Source organism: Mugil cephalus, chromosome 11 (genome assembly GCF_022458985.1).
Source record: "Mugil cephalus isolate CIBA_MC_2020 chromosome 11, CIBA_Mcephalus_1.1, whole genome shotgun sequence".
Classification (NCBI taxonomy): Eukaryota; Metazoa; Chordata; class Actinopteri; order Mugiliformes; family Mugilidae; genus Mugil; species Mugil cephalus.
The window spans coordinates 14,249,704-14,272,402 of record NC_061780.1 but is presented as its reverse complement, the minus strand read 5'-3'; the positions used below and the strand labels follow the sequence as shown (position 1 = coordinate 14,272,402).

The following is a 22,699-nucleotide window of genomic DNA, read 5'->3' as shown; positions in this document are numbered from 1 at the left end:
CAGCAGGTTTGTGTGTACCTTATACATAACACACTGCCATTCATTGCAGCGCCACGCTGGAAATCACAACAAAAACACAATGGCGCGCATAAAAGAGGACGCACACACGTGGGTCAATTAAAAAGAATGACTTGAACAGGAAGCACTCTTTTAACTACACCCTTTATCTAGCCGTTATTGCAATCACTATACACAAATTCTTGTTATTTGCATCTAATTTGCATAACCCGCCAACTGCCACTGTCATTACGTGGTTGATTGTAACTACCAAGGATACACAAGGGGAGTATGTGCATGCTTATACGCTTCTGTCTGTGTTTGTTACTATGTGAGCCTGTTCATGCATGCATCCATTACTGTGTGTGCACGCATGTGTGTATCAATGCATAATCCAATCGACTCATCACAATGAAAGGACCGGCAGTGGTAAACTTCCCAGCTGTTTCTGCCTCACCCTGAAGGCTATTACATGTACAAGCCTGTTTATCTGAATGTAATTATATTATACATACATGCCACTTTATTTGAATGTAATTATATTACACAGCGGCATGTTTGCTTAAATGGAATAACATTATTTATGGTAAAGAATATTTAATGTAACATGTGAGCGGTCCCTGACCCATTACTTATAAGACAGTGGCAGAAGTGTGTGTTTTTTTTGCTTTTTTTTATACAAGTAAATAAATTTAGCATTATGTGAAATTAAAATCACAGGTTTCTACTTTGATAGCAACTAGCTCCTCCAAATATGATTTAAATACTTTCATTGTCATATACGGCACAGAGCTATAAGGCTGAGGACTGTTAAGTCACCGGGTAGTGGCAACAGACAGGAAATTAAACTCAAATAACATACAATTCATTCATTATTCGATGAGAACGCGTATTTACATATACAAACACTGACAGATATCTTTAAAGTCTCTCCTGTCAGGTGAAACGAAGAAAATCAAAGAGCTGTGCTGTAGTGAAAACACGACAGCTTAGGTTAACAAAACCACGGGCCAAACTCTCTTGTTTGAGAAGACAATATAGACACAGTGAGGAAATCTACATAAAAGGATATTTGGTTCCTTCCTGTCCGTGCATGTACATATTTATCTGCAGAGTTACGACTTTGTGTGTTAACTGAATTTTGCTTTTAAGCTTTAAACATGTTGGTGCTGGAGGGTCAATCAGGCTCTGTATTTACATCAGACCTCGAAAGAACTTAGGGGTTTGGTGATAATCTTTCTTTCACCACACTGAGAACATCCATGTAGAGTTAGAGACAGACATTTACAAACAAATATGTAGTAGTTTAGATAAATGCAAGACAACCAGACACAACACGATGGCAGCCTGATGAATGAGGAGCTGAATCTGTGAATGTACACATACCAAATAAATATACATACCCCGATAATGCTGAGACCCTTGAGGTAGTCCATGCGGGGCTGGGCCTGGGGAACACAACCTGCTACGACGACCTTTTTCTCCTGATCCTGGGCTTTTCTGTACAAGCAAACACAAAGGAAACCTTATGAGTGTGTTAACATTAGTATATGACACAAGTGCAGTTTTTTACTGCTTAGGTCAACAAATTGGGATGTTTCTGGATTTTATGGCCGTGTCCAGACCTGCTATTAACATCTATTGACGTCCCGAGTGGTCAGGTTAAGTACAGCTGTGAACACAGTGAGATTGGATCACTCGGACCACATCTGAAGGAGGCCTTGGCCCCTTGTATTCTTTCAGAAGTTTGTCATCCAATAGTAATACAGTATGTTGTTCCTATAACTTTTAACTAACAAATAAAACTAAACCAGATTTACAAATAACTAGAAAAGTGTGCTTTTGGTGAGCAAAATAGATGAACAGCTCATACATCTCACAGTGTACATCACATCCCCCATGTCTGGATGCACAGCAGACCGTTGTTGCTGCTTTGTTTGTGGTCGTGCAACACAAATACCAGCATTTGTGAGCATGGAAAGTGGCGACACCACAAAAAACGACATTCTAAAGTTCTGACTTTGTACCAATAAAAATATTCAATGAATTGGCTTTCCTAAGCAAATTATGCAAATATACTGGCTTGATGGAGCTCAAATGCACACACACACTCACAAACTATTAATGATACAAATTCATTGCCTGCGAAAATTTGCATCCTCATTCTTTAAACTCAAACCCTAAAAACACTTACACAGATAAATTAATGAAGAGGGGCTGACTAGATTTGTTATGATCTATAGGAAGATGAAAAATAAACACTAAACTAATGCTCTGATGTGTGCTGAGCTCACCCACAGCAAATTACTCAGTTTGTATTTGTGTTAGATAAATAGTTACTAAATAAATAGTTTTGATTATCAAAGAAAAATAAGAATTTGTCTAAAAGTTGGACCATTAATTCTGTAATGGTGAACTTTTACGTTGCATACTTATTGGTATCAAACAAAATAAAACTTTTAGCGTTTACAACATTCACGACACATACAGCATGAAGAGGTCAGAGACAAGTGCCTGCCCTTGGTATTTTTAGAATTACTTATTATTACAAGTGAACATAGGAATCACAAATCTCATTTGGCGACATGATGTGACGTAGAAAGAGCCGGGAAAAATAGTAAAATACTGGAACAAAGCGCGAGGATTTTCCCCGCGCTTGTCTGAGCCTGTGCATGCGGATCGGTGCAATTCTTCTTGTCACCTCCAGTTAGTGGCAGTGGGATTTGAGACACTCGGTCTGTCTGACAAAAGCTTTTGGAGCTGCCCAGACTACGCCATGAATCTTTAATAATGAAGCCTCCTGACAGCTGGAGTGAGAGAGGGAGCGAGGGATGGAGGGAGGCAGGGAGGGAGGGAGGCAGGGAGGCAGGGAGGGAACTGTGGGAGGGGGGACAGAGGAGGAGCAGGGAGACTGGATGCAAACTGTCAGTTGTGCTTTTAATTCAGACTGTGTTTGTATTCTTCAGCAAAACAAAGAGAGATGGTGATTGAGATAGAGAGGAGGCCGAATGAGATCAGTGTGAAGGTAGACGACTCAATTCAAAGGCAGCTGAGGAATGGAGGGAAACATGAAGGCTGAAGTTAGGAAGGGGCGGTGGACAGAGATGAAGGTGGTAACGTTACTGCTGTATTGACCAAGCAACTTGGCATATACATGGAAATTGATAGTTTTGTACATATTTATTTAACAACAACTTTAAACGGTATTTAACAGCGATGACTGGTGACTGACGGATACACTCAGATATGTCAGATTCTGTGCCAGTCAAATTTACATAAAATGTGGTTGAGTGTGTAAGTGGTTTACGTCCTACGCACAGTGACAAAGTTGGTGGTGTCAGAGCCAAAAACACACGCACGCCAACATGTTCCCAGCATGAAAGTTATTCACCCAGAGTGAACAAGACAACAGCTCAATTTGTAACACCTGTAAAGCCAACATAACTTGTACGACCACAGAAGTGCGAAGGGCATGGAGCCAGCCACAAGTCAGTAGTTATCATCAGTGATGTGGAAATAATAAAATAAAAAAGGTGCGTTGTTATTCAACTGTTAAGATTTGTGCAAAAATATCTTGAGATTTGTGGCCAACTACAGTAATCTCAGAAATGATGCCTCATTCATCTACTGATTTTCTGAAATAGGTGATTCATTGTCTTTAAAAATTATCATAAAGAATAATATCCATGCTACAGTAAATTTATGTAAATGACTAGACAAACTTGACAAGGAAGTCAGGACAAAGGAAAGTAGCTTGTTTTTGCTTAGAGTAGCCACATTTATAGTCAGGAAGAACTCACATTGGCATCACTGCACACACACACACACAAACACACACAGTAGGGGTGTGTCTGCATAATTCACACAGTCTCCTGCCAAAATGCGCCAAACGTTCTTTTAATGTGCTACTCGCTCCTTGCCCACAGACTCGGAGCCATAACTGACACAGCGAGTCAGCAGACAGCGGCTGAGTCGTCGCCTCAGCGCCCCAGGGGGAGCAGGCCAATCACGTCGCGCACAGATCTTTGGGTGGGATGAGATGGAATGGGATTATGAGATGCAGTTGCCGTGGTGATACTTTTGAGCCCAACCGAGCGCTCGTTGCCAGTGACCCGGACCTGAGCAGATGTCCCCCAAGATCAGACGACAATGTGTGTGTGTGTGTGTGTGTGTGTGTGTGTGTGTGAGCCTGCACACACGTTTCTCCTTGACTTCCTTGGCGCCTCGCCCTAAATCTCTAAGACCCTCTGTTAACTCTTTGTTACCGCTCTCCACAGCCTCAAGACCACACGCACGCACTCACCTAGGGTCCAGACGCCCCATATGCCCTGAATATAATGTACATACACGTGCTAATGGTCACGTCTGGCGAAAGCAACAGTGTACAAAAGTCTATGCATACATGTATGACCTCAGTGCAATGTATGTAGGTTCGTCCTGTGCTGTACATACTGGTTTTTAACAGCTGAGTGGACACAGGGAATCAGTCAAATTAGACCAGACTAAATGTCCAACTGCATTGATCAGGTTGACTTGGAGAAGTCCGTAGCTATGAATATGACATTAAAATAACTCTAGGCATTAGATGGACCAGAGTGCGTGACCTATATAAGGTCCTCTTCAACTTTCTCACAAGAAAACCTGAAGTGAAAGAGAGGATCTTCCCTTCTGGATTATTGCAATCCTCTACCGTACCATTTATATGAGTGCAGCTGAAACGTAGTGACATCATCACATACACTGAGCTGCTATGCTGATGTTTTCATAACTGTCACCATGGTCTCCCATCTGAAATATTTTGTCTATGTCAACATTTAGAAATATAACAAATGTGCAAGTCCGTAGAAGTATTTAGACTTATCTCATTCCTTAAATATTTGCCATAAGGTATCAAATAGCACGTGGTGTCTAATACGAGCAAATGTCATGATAAGTTTTGACACAGTGATAATGTTGTCCACTGACTTCCATAGGGCTTCAACAACCCACAAATGCAATTAATTATGTTGTTGTGTAAGAAAGTTGATTTGTCTGGAAGGCATTTATGCATTGCAATGTTTACGTTCATTGACAATTATGGCAAACTCCCACTGGCAGGCATTGGTAAATTGACACCTAAAAATGAAATGGCATCGCAAGCACCTAAACGAAGTACATCCTGGGAGTTTCTGACCTCATAACAACAGGACAACAGCGGCGGTATTTGGACTCTAGTGAGCGTTTCCTGATTCTCGGCTGGCGGCCAGCGCCTGAAAGTGTGTCCTTATCTTCCTGGAGCAGATGCTAGTGGTGAGCGCGTCAACACTGCTTTCCAGTGTATTTAGAAGCTTGTTTCTGCACATATACACCTTTTAAACTGAACATTATAGACTAATATTTATCATTGTGCTTTCAGTTGGTGTTAGCAACCTTTTTGCACATAAATAATACAGATGCCCTTCCAATTCAAATAAGTAAAATACTTCATTTAATAGCAAAATGTAGAAATTGCTAATTTAAATTTTGTTATGGTGGTTTCTGAAATGGTTTCAACTTTTTCATGTCAAAACAAATGACAATCTAAGCCCAGACAGCTCTGTTGGTAGAACATCAGACTTTTAATCCTAGGGTTAAAGTCCCTGATTGGGCATTGGCCTTTAGGAAGCTGTGGAGTAGTGGTTAGAGAAGCAATTAGAACCAAAGGGTCAAGTTCCTCCCTGGGCGTGCTACACAAGTGGCAGTCCACCACGTCTAGTGTACACACTACTGTGCGGACAAATGGATGTGACGAATGCAGAGAAAGAATTTCTCCAATATAGGATCAATACAGTGTAAACCATTTATTTATTAATGTTTAAATTAAAGGTTAAAGCATTAAAGGAAGAATTTATGGTTATTATTTAGAAGCATCTTATAAGTCATTTGAAGTTGTCAAGACTCAAACCTCCACAAATATCGTATGCACCAATACCAAGAATCTCATTAATGAAAATTATGTGTCAGGAGCATAAACATCCAAAACAAGTTAGCAGCAGTGAGCGGTCCGTGTGTGTGTGTGTGTGTGGCTGTGAGTGTGTGTCCTCTCAGTGACTCGTCCTGCTGCTTAACATCCTCAGCCCTACACAGATAGTTACATCGTGGGGGAGAGGATGAGCTCATTATACACACAGGGCCAGCCATATGCTCCCTAACAAACATGTTGCTTAAAAGGATGAGGTCATACTGTTAAGAGTAGCAAGCAATTGTGTGACACTGCGATGCGCGTATCTGTATTCCAATTAACTCTTCGTGCTGCTTAACACAGTGGCCCATGAAGTAGTCGGTTTGGAAAAATTCTTAAAAACAAACTCAGTGTTTGAAAGTAATTTTTTCCATTTAAGTGATTTATTACATCTCCTTCTTCTCTCTCCTTTTCTTTGCTCTTCCTTCTCTTTCTTACACTTGGCTTGTCCTTGCTCCTCTGTCTCTCATCTGCACACCGACAGTTGTTTCTGGCTGATTTGACAGCGAGCCAGCCACTCAGCACACTCCTGACCTCTCTGCATTAGCATAAGCAGCAAGGGGCAAGGTTAAGTACCCATCAAGCCTCAGTAATTAAGATGTGAGCTGGTGTGTGCATGAGTGAGTGTCAATGTGGATAAGTAGTAAGAGAGAGAGAGAGGCCAAATGCATTTAATCTTCCACTTCATACAATTTCCAGTTCCATAAACTTTTAGCTTATACAATAATTCACCGTTTGGGTTGGTCACTGTCCTACTTTTAATTCCAGTGGTTATTACACCACCCCATCATACCTGGGAGGACTACAGTGTGTGTGTGTTTTTTATTCTTTTATTTTAATGTTTTATTTACTGTGTTATATTTATTTCCGTCTGAATGTTTTTAAGGAGCTGCAGAAAATGCATCCCCTCTGACTGACAACACAGGCAGACTGGGGAAAAAAACACACTTTGTTGCTCTGATAAAGAAAGTAGCCTTTCCTGCGTGAATACAGGCAAACTTTACCAAAAACAAGTGTCAAAATACAAACTGTATAAATAAAACAGCAGCTAACTCTGGACCTATGGGTCCTGACTGCAGACAAACTAAACAAAATGAAAGTTGTTAGTGCAGCAGAACAAAGACCTCTCGGAGACGTAGCTTAGAGAGAAGCAAAGAGTGATTGACAGGAAACTGTCAAAAGAACATCTTCGTAAACAAGAGAAAAAACAAGAGAGGCATCAATGAGTGTCTAACAGGAAATAGTGGACATTAGAGGAGGGAGAGCGAGCCATGTCACGCATTTCAAGATGCAAGTTGTTTTAGTAGCCAGTGTCTAATGAGTAATCTGAATTACAGACAACAGTGTGTACAACAGGATTGTTTTGTCTTTGTCTCTAGGACTCAGCATAACATTACCAACAGTAGAAAGAGCATCTTTAAATGTGAGTGCAGAGAACATTATGGAAGAAGTTACTTTTTTACAGCGGACTGGCTAACTTGGAAATACAGGTAATGTATTTATTTTCTGTAACAGAAAGAAGTCAAGGCTGCAGCTGCATTAGCCATGCAGAAAAAAAGCTGCTGGGGACCATTCAGAAACTGAGCTGCCAAGAGCAAATACCTTGTGTGTGTGTGTTTGACTAAAAGCCCAGACACACTGAAGAAATACTGGCACCAAAGGCTGACTGTGATTTTGGTTCATGTGGCCAGAGTCTGGACACAAACATTGTACTTGAACACACCGCAAAGACTACAGGCAACAACCTATTAGCCCACACACTTGTCTAAAACAAATATTTGTCCATACCAGTAGGTGGCCGTGGTCTGTGTTCCTTATTCAGTGAGGAGCTATGGCTATAAAGGAAACATGAAATTAATAACAACTATGAAGTGATGTCTGTTATAGATGATCTTGTCATCGTTGTAGATGCTAAGCCAATGTTTTAAGTGTTACCACGAGGACAGGGCCCGATGAGTGAGAACTGTTGTTTTTGGCAGAAAACACTATGTTTAGTTAACGAAGTAAGTAGGTGAACAGTGCAGCAGTTTTATTTCAAGACATTCACGACTTTATGTACAAAGAAGGAGCAGTGCACTGGGTTTTAAATGCCCATCCCCACAAGGTGGGCAGCTTACTTGCAAGCAATACGTCCTGTTACATACAGGCAGTACAGTAATAATTGTATGAGCAGAGCAATTCAGATTTCTCTATAAAAAGTAGCACTGCATATCAACAACCTTCCTTGATTCAGTCAAAGGACAATTTCCCATGTTAACTACCTTTTGAGAGAAACGGAGGATGCAATCACTAGTTTAGGGGGTGAATTGGGAAAACACTTTGATTAGACTAACAAATGCCCTTAGTAAAAAAAAAAATGTCCTTGATATTTTTTTTGCTAATCCAACCCAATGGGATACCAAAGAACAAAAACAGTTTCAGTGGTTATTAAAATCAGGTCACCTTTTATGTCCTCAATATATACCGCCCTTTCTAACTGTTAATTTACATGGAACCACGAACAGAAATTATCTTTTGGCTGCACATTAAAACCAACACAACTAAAATAATAGACAAAGTAAGAACATCACCTATTTCTGCACATTCTAGCAGAAACCAGGTAAAACGCAGGAATGGACATTGCATCTTTGATTTAAATATCTAAATAGAGAGGGGAAGCTTGATTTTGTAGACGAGAAGGAGAACCAAGGGAGTGATGTGGGAAGATGGAGAAGAAGCAGGACTCAAATAGAAATGGAGATGGAGGATGAGAGGTCAGGGGCTGCAAAGAAGGATTGTGATTGAGGGATGAGACAGGGTTGATAGGTGTAACCACTGAATCCCCTGGGATATCCCTCTTTTCCATGACACAGATGCGGATACGTGCAGACAAACAGAAACTCTTGACTGATCCCCACAAAGAGGCAATGAATGAGAGAAAAACTGAAATTAAGGAAACTGGAAACAAAGCAGGAAGTGGCGAAAGGATGGCTGCTTTAATCAATAAAAGATAATTACATGAAAGCAGGACTATAAACATGAGTTGTGGTAATTGATGTTAGAGGCTATATAAATTTGGACAGCCTAAGCACCAAAGGAAAGTTGCAAATGCGCCATTGCCTTTCTTGAAGCCCCAATCTTGATTTTTAAAGATTTTAACAGTATCAGAAAGATTGAGATCGATCTGCATTACCACAACAACCATCATCACACCTAAACCTGCCATACAGAACAAAAAAATTGACTTGTTTTCAGATTTGCACATTTATTACCAGTGTGCTTTATAAAGGCATTCACATTTAAGCTGCGTTTTACAGGATACAGGCAATCTGTTGACCAATCAATACACACCTATAACATGGCTAGTTTATGACTAGCTCGCATGGCCTTCGGGTATATCAGAGATAGGAAGCAGTCCAATTGTCAACATGGGTCCAGTAAAGACTAGTCAGAGGAAATGCAAGGCTTTCAGATTATGGCCTTTTAAAAAAAAAAATGCCTGACACAACAGCCTAGTGCTGTGAAATGGACGACATCTGTCTTGTAAAAATCAGTTGGATGTGTGATAAATATTGCATTACTGTAAATGAGTTGTATTCACCGCTTGAATGGTTCATAATAGAGAAAATGCTAATAAAAAAAAAAGCTAGGGCAATGGGAAAGGCCCACACAAACATTCAAACAACAAATGGGCACGTAACTGGATTAGAGATGGGCACTTGACTAAATCACGAAGAAGGGAATCCAGAAGCTGGGTGTCGTGAAGAGCCACATTAGTCCCTTATCTTATGCAAAATTCCATAGGAGAGGCTGTTATGGGCCATTAATATGGCAGCAAACCTGCCGAATCCAGAGAGACCACTGTCAAGTTAATACATTTGAAAGGGAAAATAAACACATGCATATATCGGAACCAGAGAGTTACTGGCTTAAAAGTAGCATGACTCAAATAGCCTCAGACCAAACCTAAAGTTCCCCCAACCCATAAAATTCTTTGTTGTAAGCAAGATTTTTTGAAGATTTTTGAGCTTTGTCACACAGTGGCAGACATGTTTGCAAAGCAGTTCTTGTCTCATCCTTAAAGGGTAAAATATACATATATGTGGGTGCAGGCATATAAGCATCTGAGTTTCTCTATGAGTGTGTATACTGGCATGTACATGTGAAGGTGTGTGTGTATGTGTGTGTGTGTGTACCGCCTGTCTGTTTGTTTGTGTGTTTCTGTGCAATTATTTTGAAAGGGAACATGATGGGAGACTCATTGCTAGGATGACACAGGTGAAAGGACATTCTTGGATGAATGAATCCACAGAAAATTAGTCCAAGCATAAACAATTATGATTGGTTTCAAGGTCATAAATTATTACAAGCAAGGGTTTGGAAAAGTGGAATGGCACATGCTCAGTGACCTAGAACGCATCAACAATCTTTGCAAACCAGCATTTTTTTTTCTTATTCTTGTTTCCAGCAGCTAACAAAGATAGACAATAATTACAGCATTCTAACAAGCAACAATTTCAAAGCGGTAACAAATAAACCCGTAACATCGTTAATCTGTCCCAGAAACTCTTGTGTTATACAGATACAGAAAGCTTTATTAATCCCCAAAGGGCAATTCAGTTTCTACAGTCCATCATCTAGCCATACAACCATTCACACAACAATAACACACAGCAGTAACAATAACCTTTGATAATTCCTACCCGCCATAAAGGAAAACAGCAATTGTAAGGCTAAGGTAAACAGTTCCATGTGAAAAATAAATAAAGGTTGTCTAAGTTAATGCATTAATAACACTACTAATTTTGCATGTGATTAACCTGCGCATGTTTTGTTATTAGCTTGCACTGTAGTTAGGGAATACAGGATCAAAGCAGCAGCGGTGCTATGGAAAGCAAGCACAATCTAAAGTGCAGCTGTAGTAAATAAGTTTACCTTGTGGAGGGCAGTAATGCGCCCTACAAAATACCAGACAATACAAGAAGAAGAAAAAAGCAAGCAGAGGCTAACAAGCATAAATGGATAAAATAATGGGTCTTTTGAATGGCAAGTTCAACTCAAAGCTTGCTGGGTAAGCACACAGCTGAGAACGGAGGGCCCTCGTAGGCTTTGCCAAAAGCAGACCAGGCTTGATAAGTGCAAAGGAGACGCAGGATATAATTTGAACATGTAGTGTATTGGATGTTATTCTGGAAAATAATTCAGACGGTATTTGTCATTGTGTTGGACTGTTGCGATAATAATGACAGATATTTGCATATTGCTATCAATAACAATCTCATAGTCTCAAAATATTGCTTTAACGTAGCTGCTTTTTTTTTCTTAAAGTGCAATCAATTTGTGTTAATCACAGGTAGAAATCATGAATTAATCGCTATTCACTACTTTTATCGATTAACAGCCATAATATGAATTAATGCAGGCAGAATTATTGCTGGGATATGCATTTCTAGTTACTGCATAGTGTCTTGGAGTGCAGCTCAAGATAACACTGAGCAATATCACACTATACATGGCAGCTGAAGTGAGAAAGTGTGAGATTCTATGGAGAAATGTGAGAGCACACATGCACAGGAGACTCTAGGTACTGACAACTGTATAATTACAATTCTGTACAGTTCTACGGCTCCACACGTCGCCATGCTGGCCTCCATTTCCACTGTGTGTTCACAATAAGAGACACCATCACTGGCGATGGTGATGCTATGGCTCTGTCTCAGAGCAGCGCAAATCTTTGACAGCCTGCACACTTCACTAAGCTACTGTATGTTGTTAAGGTTGAATCCCTGGCCTGATAGGTGTGTGTGTGTGTGTGTGTGTGTGTGTGTGTGTGTGTGTGTGTGGTCAATGAACTGCAGAGCAGATGAAGAACGACTTGGTATTTTCATCATCTTGTTTTATAGCTCCTCTACCATGTGGGAATCATCACAGTATGGAGCTTAGCTTCACACCAATATGTTTTTTTTTCCCCTCATGTAACAGACTGCATCTTCAGTTATATAATCCACTCTCCTTTGAGATCGAAACGGTAATAAACTTAACATATGAAGATATAATTAAATAGACAAAGATGATAAAATGATAAATAAATATGTGATTCCCAAAAAATAAATACCAAATACCTTTGTGAGTGTGCGCGAGTGTGTGTGTAGACCGTCCAGTTAAATATCTAACTAACTAGCTACGTTAACGTGAGTCGGTACCTCGTTATTGAATCAAGAAGAGCTTGCATGGAAAAGCAGATGGATGGCTACATGTGCAGAGAGACTGAGGCTATGCCGACTGTGGGAGGCTCATTATGGTGCTACAAAGTCTAAGCTTCTATTCAGCCTGTTAATTTCCCTGGCTGAAGCCTTTTTCCCCCCACACAGGCTGAAGTGGCTCCACCGTGGCTCATCAGTCCCTCTAAAAGACCCCCTCATTTAACCACAGTGCTGTATTTATTCTAAATAACATTCCTTTAAAAGCCAAGGATGCAGCGTGCACAAAGCCAACTGTCTGATTAAACTGCTATGTAGGACCCCCTTATTTGGTTAAAAAAATTAATTTATGGACATTTTTTTCTTCTTCCCTCTTCTCATCTGAGTCGACACCAATTAAAAGAAAGATTCGAGGCATGGTTCATTAGATTAGAAAAGAAACAGAAAAGGGGAATTGTTGGAAGAAGGGGAAAAAAAGCTTTACAGTATGAAGAGGTGATTTTTAAAATACATTTGGCTTGTTAGAGGGACAGTGAATATTTCTCTAGTTGGTGATGAATAGAGCGCCTTCCTCTACCTCTTTTGTTGAACCACATTTGTTACATCTTGTCCTTCTCACATGTCCAGTAAGTAAAGACCTTGTTGAACAAAGAGCAATGTTCTGTGGTTTTCATGATTCATTATATTTGAGTATAAGTCACTATAATGACCTGACTCCTCATTTGAAAATTTAGTGAAATAACCATTTAAAACAGTAGAAATCAAACACATTTATACAACTGACTTTAAGACTGATTGTTATACATATATGAAATGCAACATATTAATATTTTATTACTATTATTATACAGATTTTAGTATTTATTAATGTGTATGTAATTAACAAAAATCACCTTTCTACCGTCTTCACAACACAACAACTAAAAGCATACAAACAATTCGTGCAAATGATCATTATTTCCATTTTTATCATTGTCACTTTGTAGGTGCACTAGTGAAATTCTCAAAGATGTGGAAGGCAAGTTCTCCCGGAGCTGTAAAGCAGTCAGTTGTGTTGCCTGAATAAACAGGAGAAAACTTTACTACGCAACAGTGTTTACACCAGCTGTGCCCAAATGGCGCAGTGAAGATGTAACGTGGTATCTTATCTGACACAAACACAGAGCTAAGCTTACAGTACATACACCTATGACAATTTAATCTGAAGTTACATAAACCCCCGGTGGTATTCCAGCAACCGGGGAACGCACTGCAGCCTATATTCCACATGTGGCCCTTATTCCCCACAGCGAAATTCCTTCCTTCCATATCCAGCTATCTGTCTGTTTACAGCACCTCAGAGGTTAAGGACTGCCACGGGCGCACAAAGGCACCGACCCACCGACCCTGTGCCTCACAGACGTTGGCATCTAGCTGTGTACATTTGCGTGGATCCATCATTCTTTGCACACGTACCTATGGCGAAGCTGAATGCCTTGGGCTTGTGTCACTCCAAATATTGTGTGGTGAAATTGCTTCTTGGCTAGTATGCCACTGTCCATCTTCTGGATACATGAAATTACAATCAAGCCCTCCTAAACGAAGTATAAGACGGTTTGATGACAGCTTCTTCAAGGCACGTATTTAATGTAAGTACCCACCAAGATACAGTATATACAATATACGACACGTAAATGAAGCTACACATGGACCAATACTAATGGTAACTCAGATGTGCAGCCATCATTTTACATTAGGTTCACGGAATTGTAAAATTCATCTTCTATATAATTTAATAACTATCTGAAATGTGACCTCTTTATTACCTCCTCTTTCTTCTACATCTCTGTCAAAGCCTCCACTTCATGCCATCGTCCGCTTTCTGCTCTCATCTTTTCTCTTCCACTGGGTGCATCGTTCTTAAAATTTGCCCCCGGGGTTTAAGCATAAGGCACGCAAAGGTCAAAGATCTTACTGTCATCTTGCATGACTTAATGTATATCAAGCACGTCTCTATACTTTAACATATCGAATCTGGATTTGACATCCCTCGAGAGAGTGAGTGTCTGTATCTTCATCAGTGCGCGAGCTTCACCGAAGAGTCTCTCAAATAATTCCGCTGTCACTCATCACCCCGAAGGTGCACGGAGAATGAGCACTCGCTTATAGGGGGGGGAATAATGTCATCTTTTATAACTTACAGCAAGTATAAAGTATCTCAGTAGCTCAGTAATTTCCAGGTCAGCGCTCGTTTTGCCAACACCAGCAAAAAAGGCCTCTGGAACCGTCAGCTAAAAAAAGAAACGAAGAACTCGGTTCAACAGTTCATAAGTTTACAGGTGCTCCTCGGGAGAGCACAGAAAGAGAGCACCCGCGTCTGCCGTTGCTCCTTTCTCTCATACAGTTGGGAATTATTAATAAATGATTAGGCATATGAAAAGGGCGTGTAGACAAGGACGTTAAAGGCTCTCTACTGTGCGTGGGTCAAACTGAAAGTGCACAAGTACATAATGAATATACACTGATGCATTTTTGAAGCCACGGTTTGCTGAGTCCGCAGTGCGTTTGTCTGTGGGTGAATAGACGGAGGCTGATCATGTTTCAGTGTCACAGGTTTTGGTCCAGTGTCAGAACCCTCTGTGTGTAACTAAAGATACTTGATAGGAACACAGCAGCTGCTATGCTGGCTGCTACACACACAAAACACACACACACAGCCGCCACCTGAGTAAGTCAGCCTCTCAGACCTTCTCACCTTCATCCGAACACACACAGTCAATGAGACGACATTATGGCCTCTTTTTTTTTTTTTTTCCAAAGGAAAAGTATCTCACACTAGTTCAAACACAAAATACCTACAACCAGAGAAAAACAGATATTCTAACATTAATGTTCACGTCGCCGAGGCAGTTTGAGTAAAATCAGAAGAGACACGCGGTGAAGGAGGGGTGGAGCAGCAGGTGCTGTGCGTGCATGTGTGTGTGTGTGTGTGTTTGTGTCAGCGCAGGTGAACAGAGGGTCAGTGCGCTACTCTCCATATGCCATCTGTCAGACGAGCCACATCTTGCACTGACATTTCCCTGCATTCAGTAACAATGTCAAACCCACAAACCGCGCACGGATATCTACACATATACAGGTATATACAAATACATACATATGGAAGCTGACTTTACCTCTTTGTGTATAGATGGAATATACGCTTTAAATCTGAAATAACATTCTTCAAGAGCTCCAACTTTTGAAGCTTTAATGTTGCTTCTGAAGTCCCTGTTAAAACGTTGAAATGCTGAAAAGAAAAATCGCGAAACATTTCGAAAGTTCAAAGGTGGCCTTGGATTGAATTCTCGTAACGTTTAGGAAGGTGGAGTCAGAAAAGATATTTCAGTTTTGTTGGATTCATTCAGCTTCAGAAAGGGAGTCATTTCCCAAAAATGCCGTAATTCACAGACATTAATTCGGATTCATATTTGCAATTTGTCAAACTGTGTGTTTGGCAAATTTTAGAGAAACACAGAATTCTCTAAAGGACACGTTTAAGAAGTGTGAGCAATGGGGCACATTTAAATTGACTGACTCCCACTAAAAATAAACACTGGCACTTAAAAGTTAAAAGTGTCGATCGCCTGAATAGTTTCAAACCAAAAGTCCCCGATGCTATTCTATTGATTTGGAGATATTTCAGTTTTAATTGGTTTCTGAGATTTGTGGTATTTCCCGCAGTAGGCACATCTTACCAGCGCGGCGTTGCTTTTGTTCAGCTGCTCTCTGTATTTTCTTAAAATAAAAAAGAGCTGAAATGGTTTTTAATCATTTTGTGTGAATAAAAGTAAAGAGAACATAACATCCTTTGGCCTTTGTTGAGAAACTCAATGTAACGACAAGGAATTTAAAGGATTTGTTTTCTTTTCTACCGACTAGAACATAGACAAAATAAAGTGTCAAGGCATATCAGAGAGCGCTATGTTGATCATTCAAAACATTCTAGTCATTCATCCAACATGAGCTCATTTAAGATAGAAATCCATCAATTCAGCCCTGACCTGAGACTGACTCCCTCAACCCTGTGTCTTTTTCTTGCCCTCTCCATCATTCTTTTTTCTCTCTCTCTCTCTTGCAGTGCAAGTCCTAATGAGGCACTAATGAGATTCTGAGTCCTCTTCTGAATGAGATTACAGTGAATTATGTATAAAGCCTTTAAGTCACTACTTTAAAATTACTAGAGTGAGCCATGTAGCAACATGACGGCCTCGTGTCACAGTGACTGTGTAGTTTTGTTGTACAGGCATGTGTATCAAAAATATTAAAATCCTTTTTTTTTCCCCCGTGTGAAAACAAAAGGGACAGTACATGTGACTATATGACGCAAATGTCCAACGTGACACTGATTAATGTGTTCTAGACAACCTGGACATGAGACACGGGTGGGCTTGGAGACTGGGCCTGTATACTTGAGGAGACATACGCCAACAGCATTAAAACAATATCTCATTGTGCCAGGAATGCGAACTCTGAAACCAATGACACAAAAGAGAGAAATGACATGGCAAAAGACGGAAAAATTAAGTTGAAAGATGGGAAAACCAGAGTCACCTAGAGAGCTCATGAGGGAGCAAAAGCTGAGAAAAGATAAGTGGAGAACGAATGATGGGCAGACAGAGGTAATGGTGTGACCTTGTGAAAGCTTGTCATCACCTGCTGGGAAGAAAAAAAAAATTACCTGCAGGAGATATCCCCAAAGTACACAACGCGCCAGCATTCGAGAGAGGTCTCTCTACCCTATAGCTTCTTCACTACCTCTTTAACTACTCCCAAATGACGAATATCTTACTTGCTTGAAATAACTAAACTCAATTAAAATGGAATAGAGATGACTCTGGTGGGTCCTCTGCTTCCATTAATTGGGAGCAAAGTAACCTCACTCTCATTTACTCCTAGATTTCATCCATCTTCAGTTCTTCCACCCCTTCCTCTGCTGTAATTTGTCTTCATCTCATGTTATCATTTCTAGCTGCAAATTCAATTAAAAGCACCATATTACTGAAAATCTCAGAACTGTCGCCAAGGTCAGCAGTTTTGCATTAAAGAGAGTATGCTGCAATATACACGCATAACAGTGTTTACAGTGGATAAGATCCCACTTGCATGTGGCAGCTCATTTATAGTGTAGATTGGCTCAGTAGCGCCCCCCTCTGGAAATAAGAGTCGTTTTACGTTGCCAGTTCTTGAGGGCAGTGTCTTCGGTAGGTTGCAGAGCACAGCACAGTACACAAATATACTAATATCAATACTGACAATGAGTATGTTTGACTTTTTATTACAACATAAGGCACTTTTGAAGTAAGCTAACGAGTGAGCTACTGAGCTAACATTAATTGCTGAATTTTGAAAAGTGCTGTGATTGAACTGTGTGTGAGCGAGCCAATCAATGATCAGTGTTTATTCTGCCCTGTTTAGGAAATTAAGCTGTGGGAGCAAAGACCAACAAGCGAAGTCAAGGGGTTTATTCAAACCAGCCAGTTACAGCGACGTTTAGCTCAGCCTCAGTTACACATCGAGTCAAATTCAAGCTGAAAAGTTTGAGAACATGTAGGGTAGGCGGAGGTGGTTGGTCCTTTCTTGTTTTTCTGTTTTTTTTTTCCAGACACATACACCTCATACATAGACTGGATGCTGAGCTGCTCTACAGTGAAGCCAAAGAAAGTAGAGCTCCCCCTGGTGACTGGCTGTAGTATAGGTCATAAGCTCCACCCCCTCCATGTTAGCAGGCGGGCCAAACTGAAATACTAAAATACACGTCAATTTTTTTGTTGTTGTACTGAAGGAGTTAATATAATGTTGCTGTATGTGCAACGGTCAATTTTTGGATGAGTTTAATTTTAAACAGGAAGTGACATAATGGTGACCATCAGTTGTCATGCCAACCGCCTCATAAAGTGGTCCCACAGGAAGTACTGTGTATGTGCAATTCAAAGTTTGTTTGTAAGTGGTGGAGGTAGAGGAGAGTGTAGTATTAAATAAATGAAACATGAGTGATATTGCAGGTCTGTGAGGTTCCACTCTCAGACTCTGGCTCCAAAGTCACAAGATGGCGCCGCTCATATCTGCGTCAGTTTAGCCAGTGGCGAGACATTGTCCACATTTATACAGTCTATGATCTTAGATGCTTCTGTTTAATGCAAAAACTATGCAGTAGTAAAAACCAGGAGCCCAGCCAAGAGTCTATCATGTAAGTCCAGCAGAAACACCCATTTCTCATAATTCTGCAATCATTTGCTGTGAAAAGTGCAATAAAAGAGGAAAAAATCTCAGAGTTTGCTGAGCTCCTGAGTTGATCATCATGATAAAGGAAAAAGTGAAGCAGGTGTTAAAGCAGTGGGGTGGTGGGTGGGGGGTTTCTGAATTTAATCAAGTGCGCATATGTGTGTGTCCATTTGTGCGTATCTGTCTTCATTTCACTCCCGTCACAATAGCAGCGAGACGTGTCCTGGGAGAATAAGGTCTGGCCTACAACGTGCTCGAGGGGGAAAACACACTGAACACAGGCGAACAGGCACACATCCAAGGAGTTATCAAGGGAAATAGCTCCATGCCAAAAAGCTTGTTTTGTTATTGATCAGGACCGCCCCTTTTCTCCAGCTTATATTATGAGGGCATTGTGAACCTGCTAAATCTGTAAAATGCAGCTTTGAATGATTCGTATCACACCAAAAAAAAAAGGAGCTGAGAGAAGGGAAATACCACTTTACGAGATGATGCTAGCCTGCCTCTAAACAAACTTGTCTAAAAAGATGATTTATGTTTTCCTCTAAGTGCATTACTGTGACATTATTGTGATAAAACTACCTGCAATAAAAAAAAACTGCAAAAGCAAATCTAGCAATTACAATAAATCAACCAGAGATACACAACACAACCAAACAAGAGGGAAGCCCAATTTGAGCACTCTAATGACTTTTAACACGGATGATGACATATAGACCATACACTAAGTCTCCCTGATCAATGATTACCTAGACTGCACACACACACACACAATACGTGTATACATGGTATGTGCAAAGCCGCACAGACACATCCAGGTGATTCATCACTAGCTGAGGACGGCGTGACCTCCAAACCCTTTTCAGGGACCTCCGACCTCTTCAACATGGCCTTATCCAAGGGTCACTGCAGATTTATCAAACAACATAATGAGCATTACAACCACCATCACTCACTAATGCTGGCTCTCTCACAGGAAAACATAAGATACAGGCCATATAAAAATAACAACGCCTTGTCAGCCTCCTGCCGAGACCTCCCATCTCAACATATTTCACCATTTTCTTATTACAGCTGACAGTTGACATCGTCTCTCCATCTTGCACTTCAGCCCTGCTGCTTCCCTCATCCTTTCCTTTTACCTTTGTCTTCAATTCCCCACCCTTATCCTTTGTCACATAGTGTACCACACACAGACAGTCCAAGTCAGTCGCTGATGCCTCGTATAAAAATGGCGGTGCGATCCAGCTGCCTGTGGGAATATTGCGTTGCTGTTACTTGAGACACTTTGCTGGTGCAACACAAATCTTTGCAACTCAGCCTCACTCCCAGCTCCGACACAACTATTGACATCTGCTTTAATTAACAGCCTGAATATTGTGGCTGAAGCCATTTGTTTTGTCGATTTAGAGATTAAAGTCCTACTGATATAATATTTCCTCATACTATAATTTCTGAGAATCAAAACCAGTGGGAACAAACTAATGTTGAACCCAACTAAGGAATATGGCTGTAAGCTGTGGTGTCAACTCCCTGAATTTACTCCAGAGTAAGGAACATCAATTTCAATGTCATAATACTGTAAATGTATATGCAGACTCATAAGACTGCAGTTTACACAAACATAAGTTAATGTAAAAAGAAAAAAATTAGATTCATTATTGAAGTAACCTTTATATAGTGTATTGTCTTTTGAAATGTAAAAGCTCCTCCAACCTGCCTCAGATGTGAAATTCAGACAGTCAGACAGTATATTTACATGCACGTGGAAAAAACAAACAAAAACAAAACAAAAAAAAACCCACAAATTATTGCCTTAATAGGACTTTAACTGGACAACTTAAGTGCATGTAAACACGTTACTTATCCGATTAAGACACACAGATAATGCAATTTTCAAATAGTTTTTCTCCAGCATGTATATGCTTAACTGGACTTTAACAGGACAACTTTAACAGCACATGCCCAACAACCGCTGCTCCGGCTATGACCCTGGAACAAAAACATCCAAGAAAGTTGGTCGCAAAAGATGATAGTAAACAGAGCCGATAGAAGAACCAGCTGAGAGACAGCATCATCTTATTTGCACTGTAAGTAGAGCACACATTACATATGAAATTAAAAAAGCTGTACTATTATCCATCTGGTTGTTGTTTGAAATGCCGGTCTGCCGCATGAACAACTCTTTTTTATTATATGACGTGATAGGTCAACTGGGATCTGGGATATCGCCACCTAGTGTGGAGGAGGAGTACATGTGTTCGTCAGTTATTCGATTTTCTCTGTTACATGTAAACTGGGACAAGACCACATTCAGAAAGTTGAATGTTGAGCATAGCTCGATTAAGCTGTGCATGTAAACACACTGAGTGACATCCGTATCTCTTAATAAGACCCCAGTGTTACCTGACAAGTGTAAGAATTGCATGACAAGTCCATCCACACCCCTGGAGAGGGATTTAGTATCCCTTCATTCTGTTAAATCTCACACCACACGGACACCAACACCAGAGGAAGAGAAAACTGTTAACAGAAACCGCTGGCAATCCTGTCGCATCATAGTGAGTTAATGCACACAAATATTTGACAGTCTTTTTTCACTGTTAGTGTCGGAATAATATCACTCTGTGGTACATACTTATATGTGGTATGACAAAGACACAGCCCATGAATATTACATACATTTTGTTCTTTGTGCATTTTATAACTGATTAGTCAATGGTTTTCAAAGGATGTACCAAAGAAAAGAGTAACAATAAAAAAAAGATAATTAATGTGCAACAAATAAAAATAATTAAGTTTATAACTAAGATTTGCATTTTTAAAAATATTTTTTAATAGGAACCATTAAGATTTGCTCAATAAAATTAAGACTTTCAATTCAAAGAATATAATTTAATAAAAAATAATAAAAAAGATCTGCAACAACATAGCCTCTGAATTGAATTAATGATTTAAAAACTTCTTTCTGTGAGAAAAATCCGGGACATTTCCCCCCCTCTATAACTTTCAGATGGCTGGTCCCATTTGCACACTCATCCTCTTCCAAATGTTTAAAGCCTTGATCTAATACTGCAGTATGAGACACCATGGTAGAAAACATATGGGCCTATGGTTTAGCTTTAATTTTAATCTGATCGACTAGGTTGTGTCATGACACTGCCCTTGCTCGTAAGTAACTACAGTAGAGCCACCATTGCAGTGCATTTCAAAAGGAGATGACCCAGCTTTGCCAGTATTGCTATCCATATATTATTTCCTACTTTTCAGCCTTATCTTTGTGACACTCCTATAGACGTTTAAATGGCTGACATGATAGCAGAGTCCCTCAATATGGATAAGAGATTATTTAAAGCCTCTCAACCAAACTAACTCAATCCCTTTACAAAATGTAGAATTTAATGTTGGATTCCTCTAAGGAAACCCAGTTTCTTGCAACATACTAGGGTGAAAGGTCCCTTTATCTTCAACCCTATATTAACTTGGCCTCTTATGGCTTAAATCTGCAATCGGGGCTCAGCAAAAAGGCAGGAGCCCAGTGGGGAGCCTTAAGAGCTCAGCCATCGGAACAGATGAAAATCGGCGGTTGTTTGTGAGTGCTGTTCAGGAAGGCCTTATAAGGACCGCAACAATGTGACAGGCTGTGATTATGCAGCAATTTACTTAAGGGATCACTCATGCACACACACACATCCCTAGAGCTGCAAAACAAAACTCAAAAAAATGGAGAGTGGCAGTCAGGTTTCCAACAGACTTCCAACAGCTTTAGCTCGGTCTGGGAAGAACACATAAGACGCTCTGCAGTGCTGAACTTCAGCAAATGTATTTATCATTTTCTAAACATCTACCATGCAAATTCCTAATATTTAACACACTAATTATTAGCAAGGCCTTAATAAGTGAAATGCATTAGCACCATAAAGTCCCTAATTCTCAAGAGCTAATTTAGTTTCATGTACGTGCACAGAGAGCACACAAACACAGAATCAAGGCAGAAGCCAAAATAAAGTCATGTTTAACAGATCCGGTTGGATGGCGAGAGAGGTTGTTGGCTCAAGCCTCTAGCACCACACTGTGAGCTGCTCTGCATTGTAGCCACATACACCACACACACTCATGCCTAGATACCAAAGCCCCACACTGAGTTGAGCCTGGCATTCAAAACCACTTTGTAGAGCAGATGTGACAGGTTGTTTGTGAGTTGAATTCAGCAACACACACAAACACAGTCTCAACTATGTTTATCAAGATTACACAGAATAATATCCAGCAAATGAGTACATATATAAACGGAAGAAGC

The 22,699-nt window shown here is 40.3% G+C and overlaps 1 protein-coding gene across 1 annotated transcript in view; it reads right to left on the bottom strand.

Moving 5' to 3' along the window:
* Window positions 1-22,699, bottom strand: part of cdkal1 (CDK5 regulatory subunit associated protein 1-like 1) — a 194,182-nt gene that overhangs the window by 129,107 nt on the left and 42,376 nt on the right. Inside the window, exon 5 of the mRNA XM_047598519.1 lies at window positions 1,401-1,497. Within this exon, the coding sequence (XP_047454475.1) occupies window positions 1,401-1,497 (97 nt within the window). The remainder of the gene's footprint in view (window positions 1-1,400; window positions 1,498-22,699) is intronic.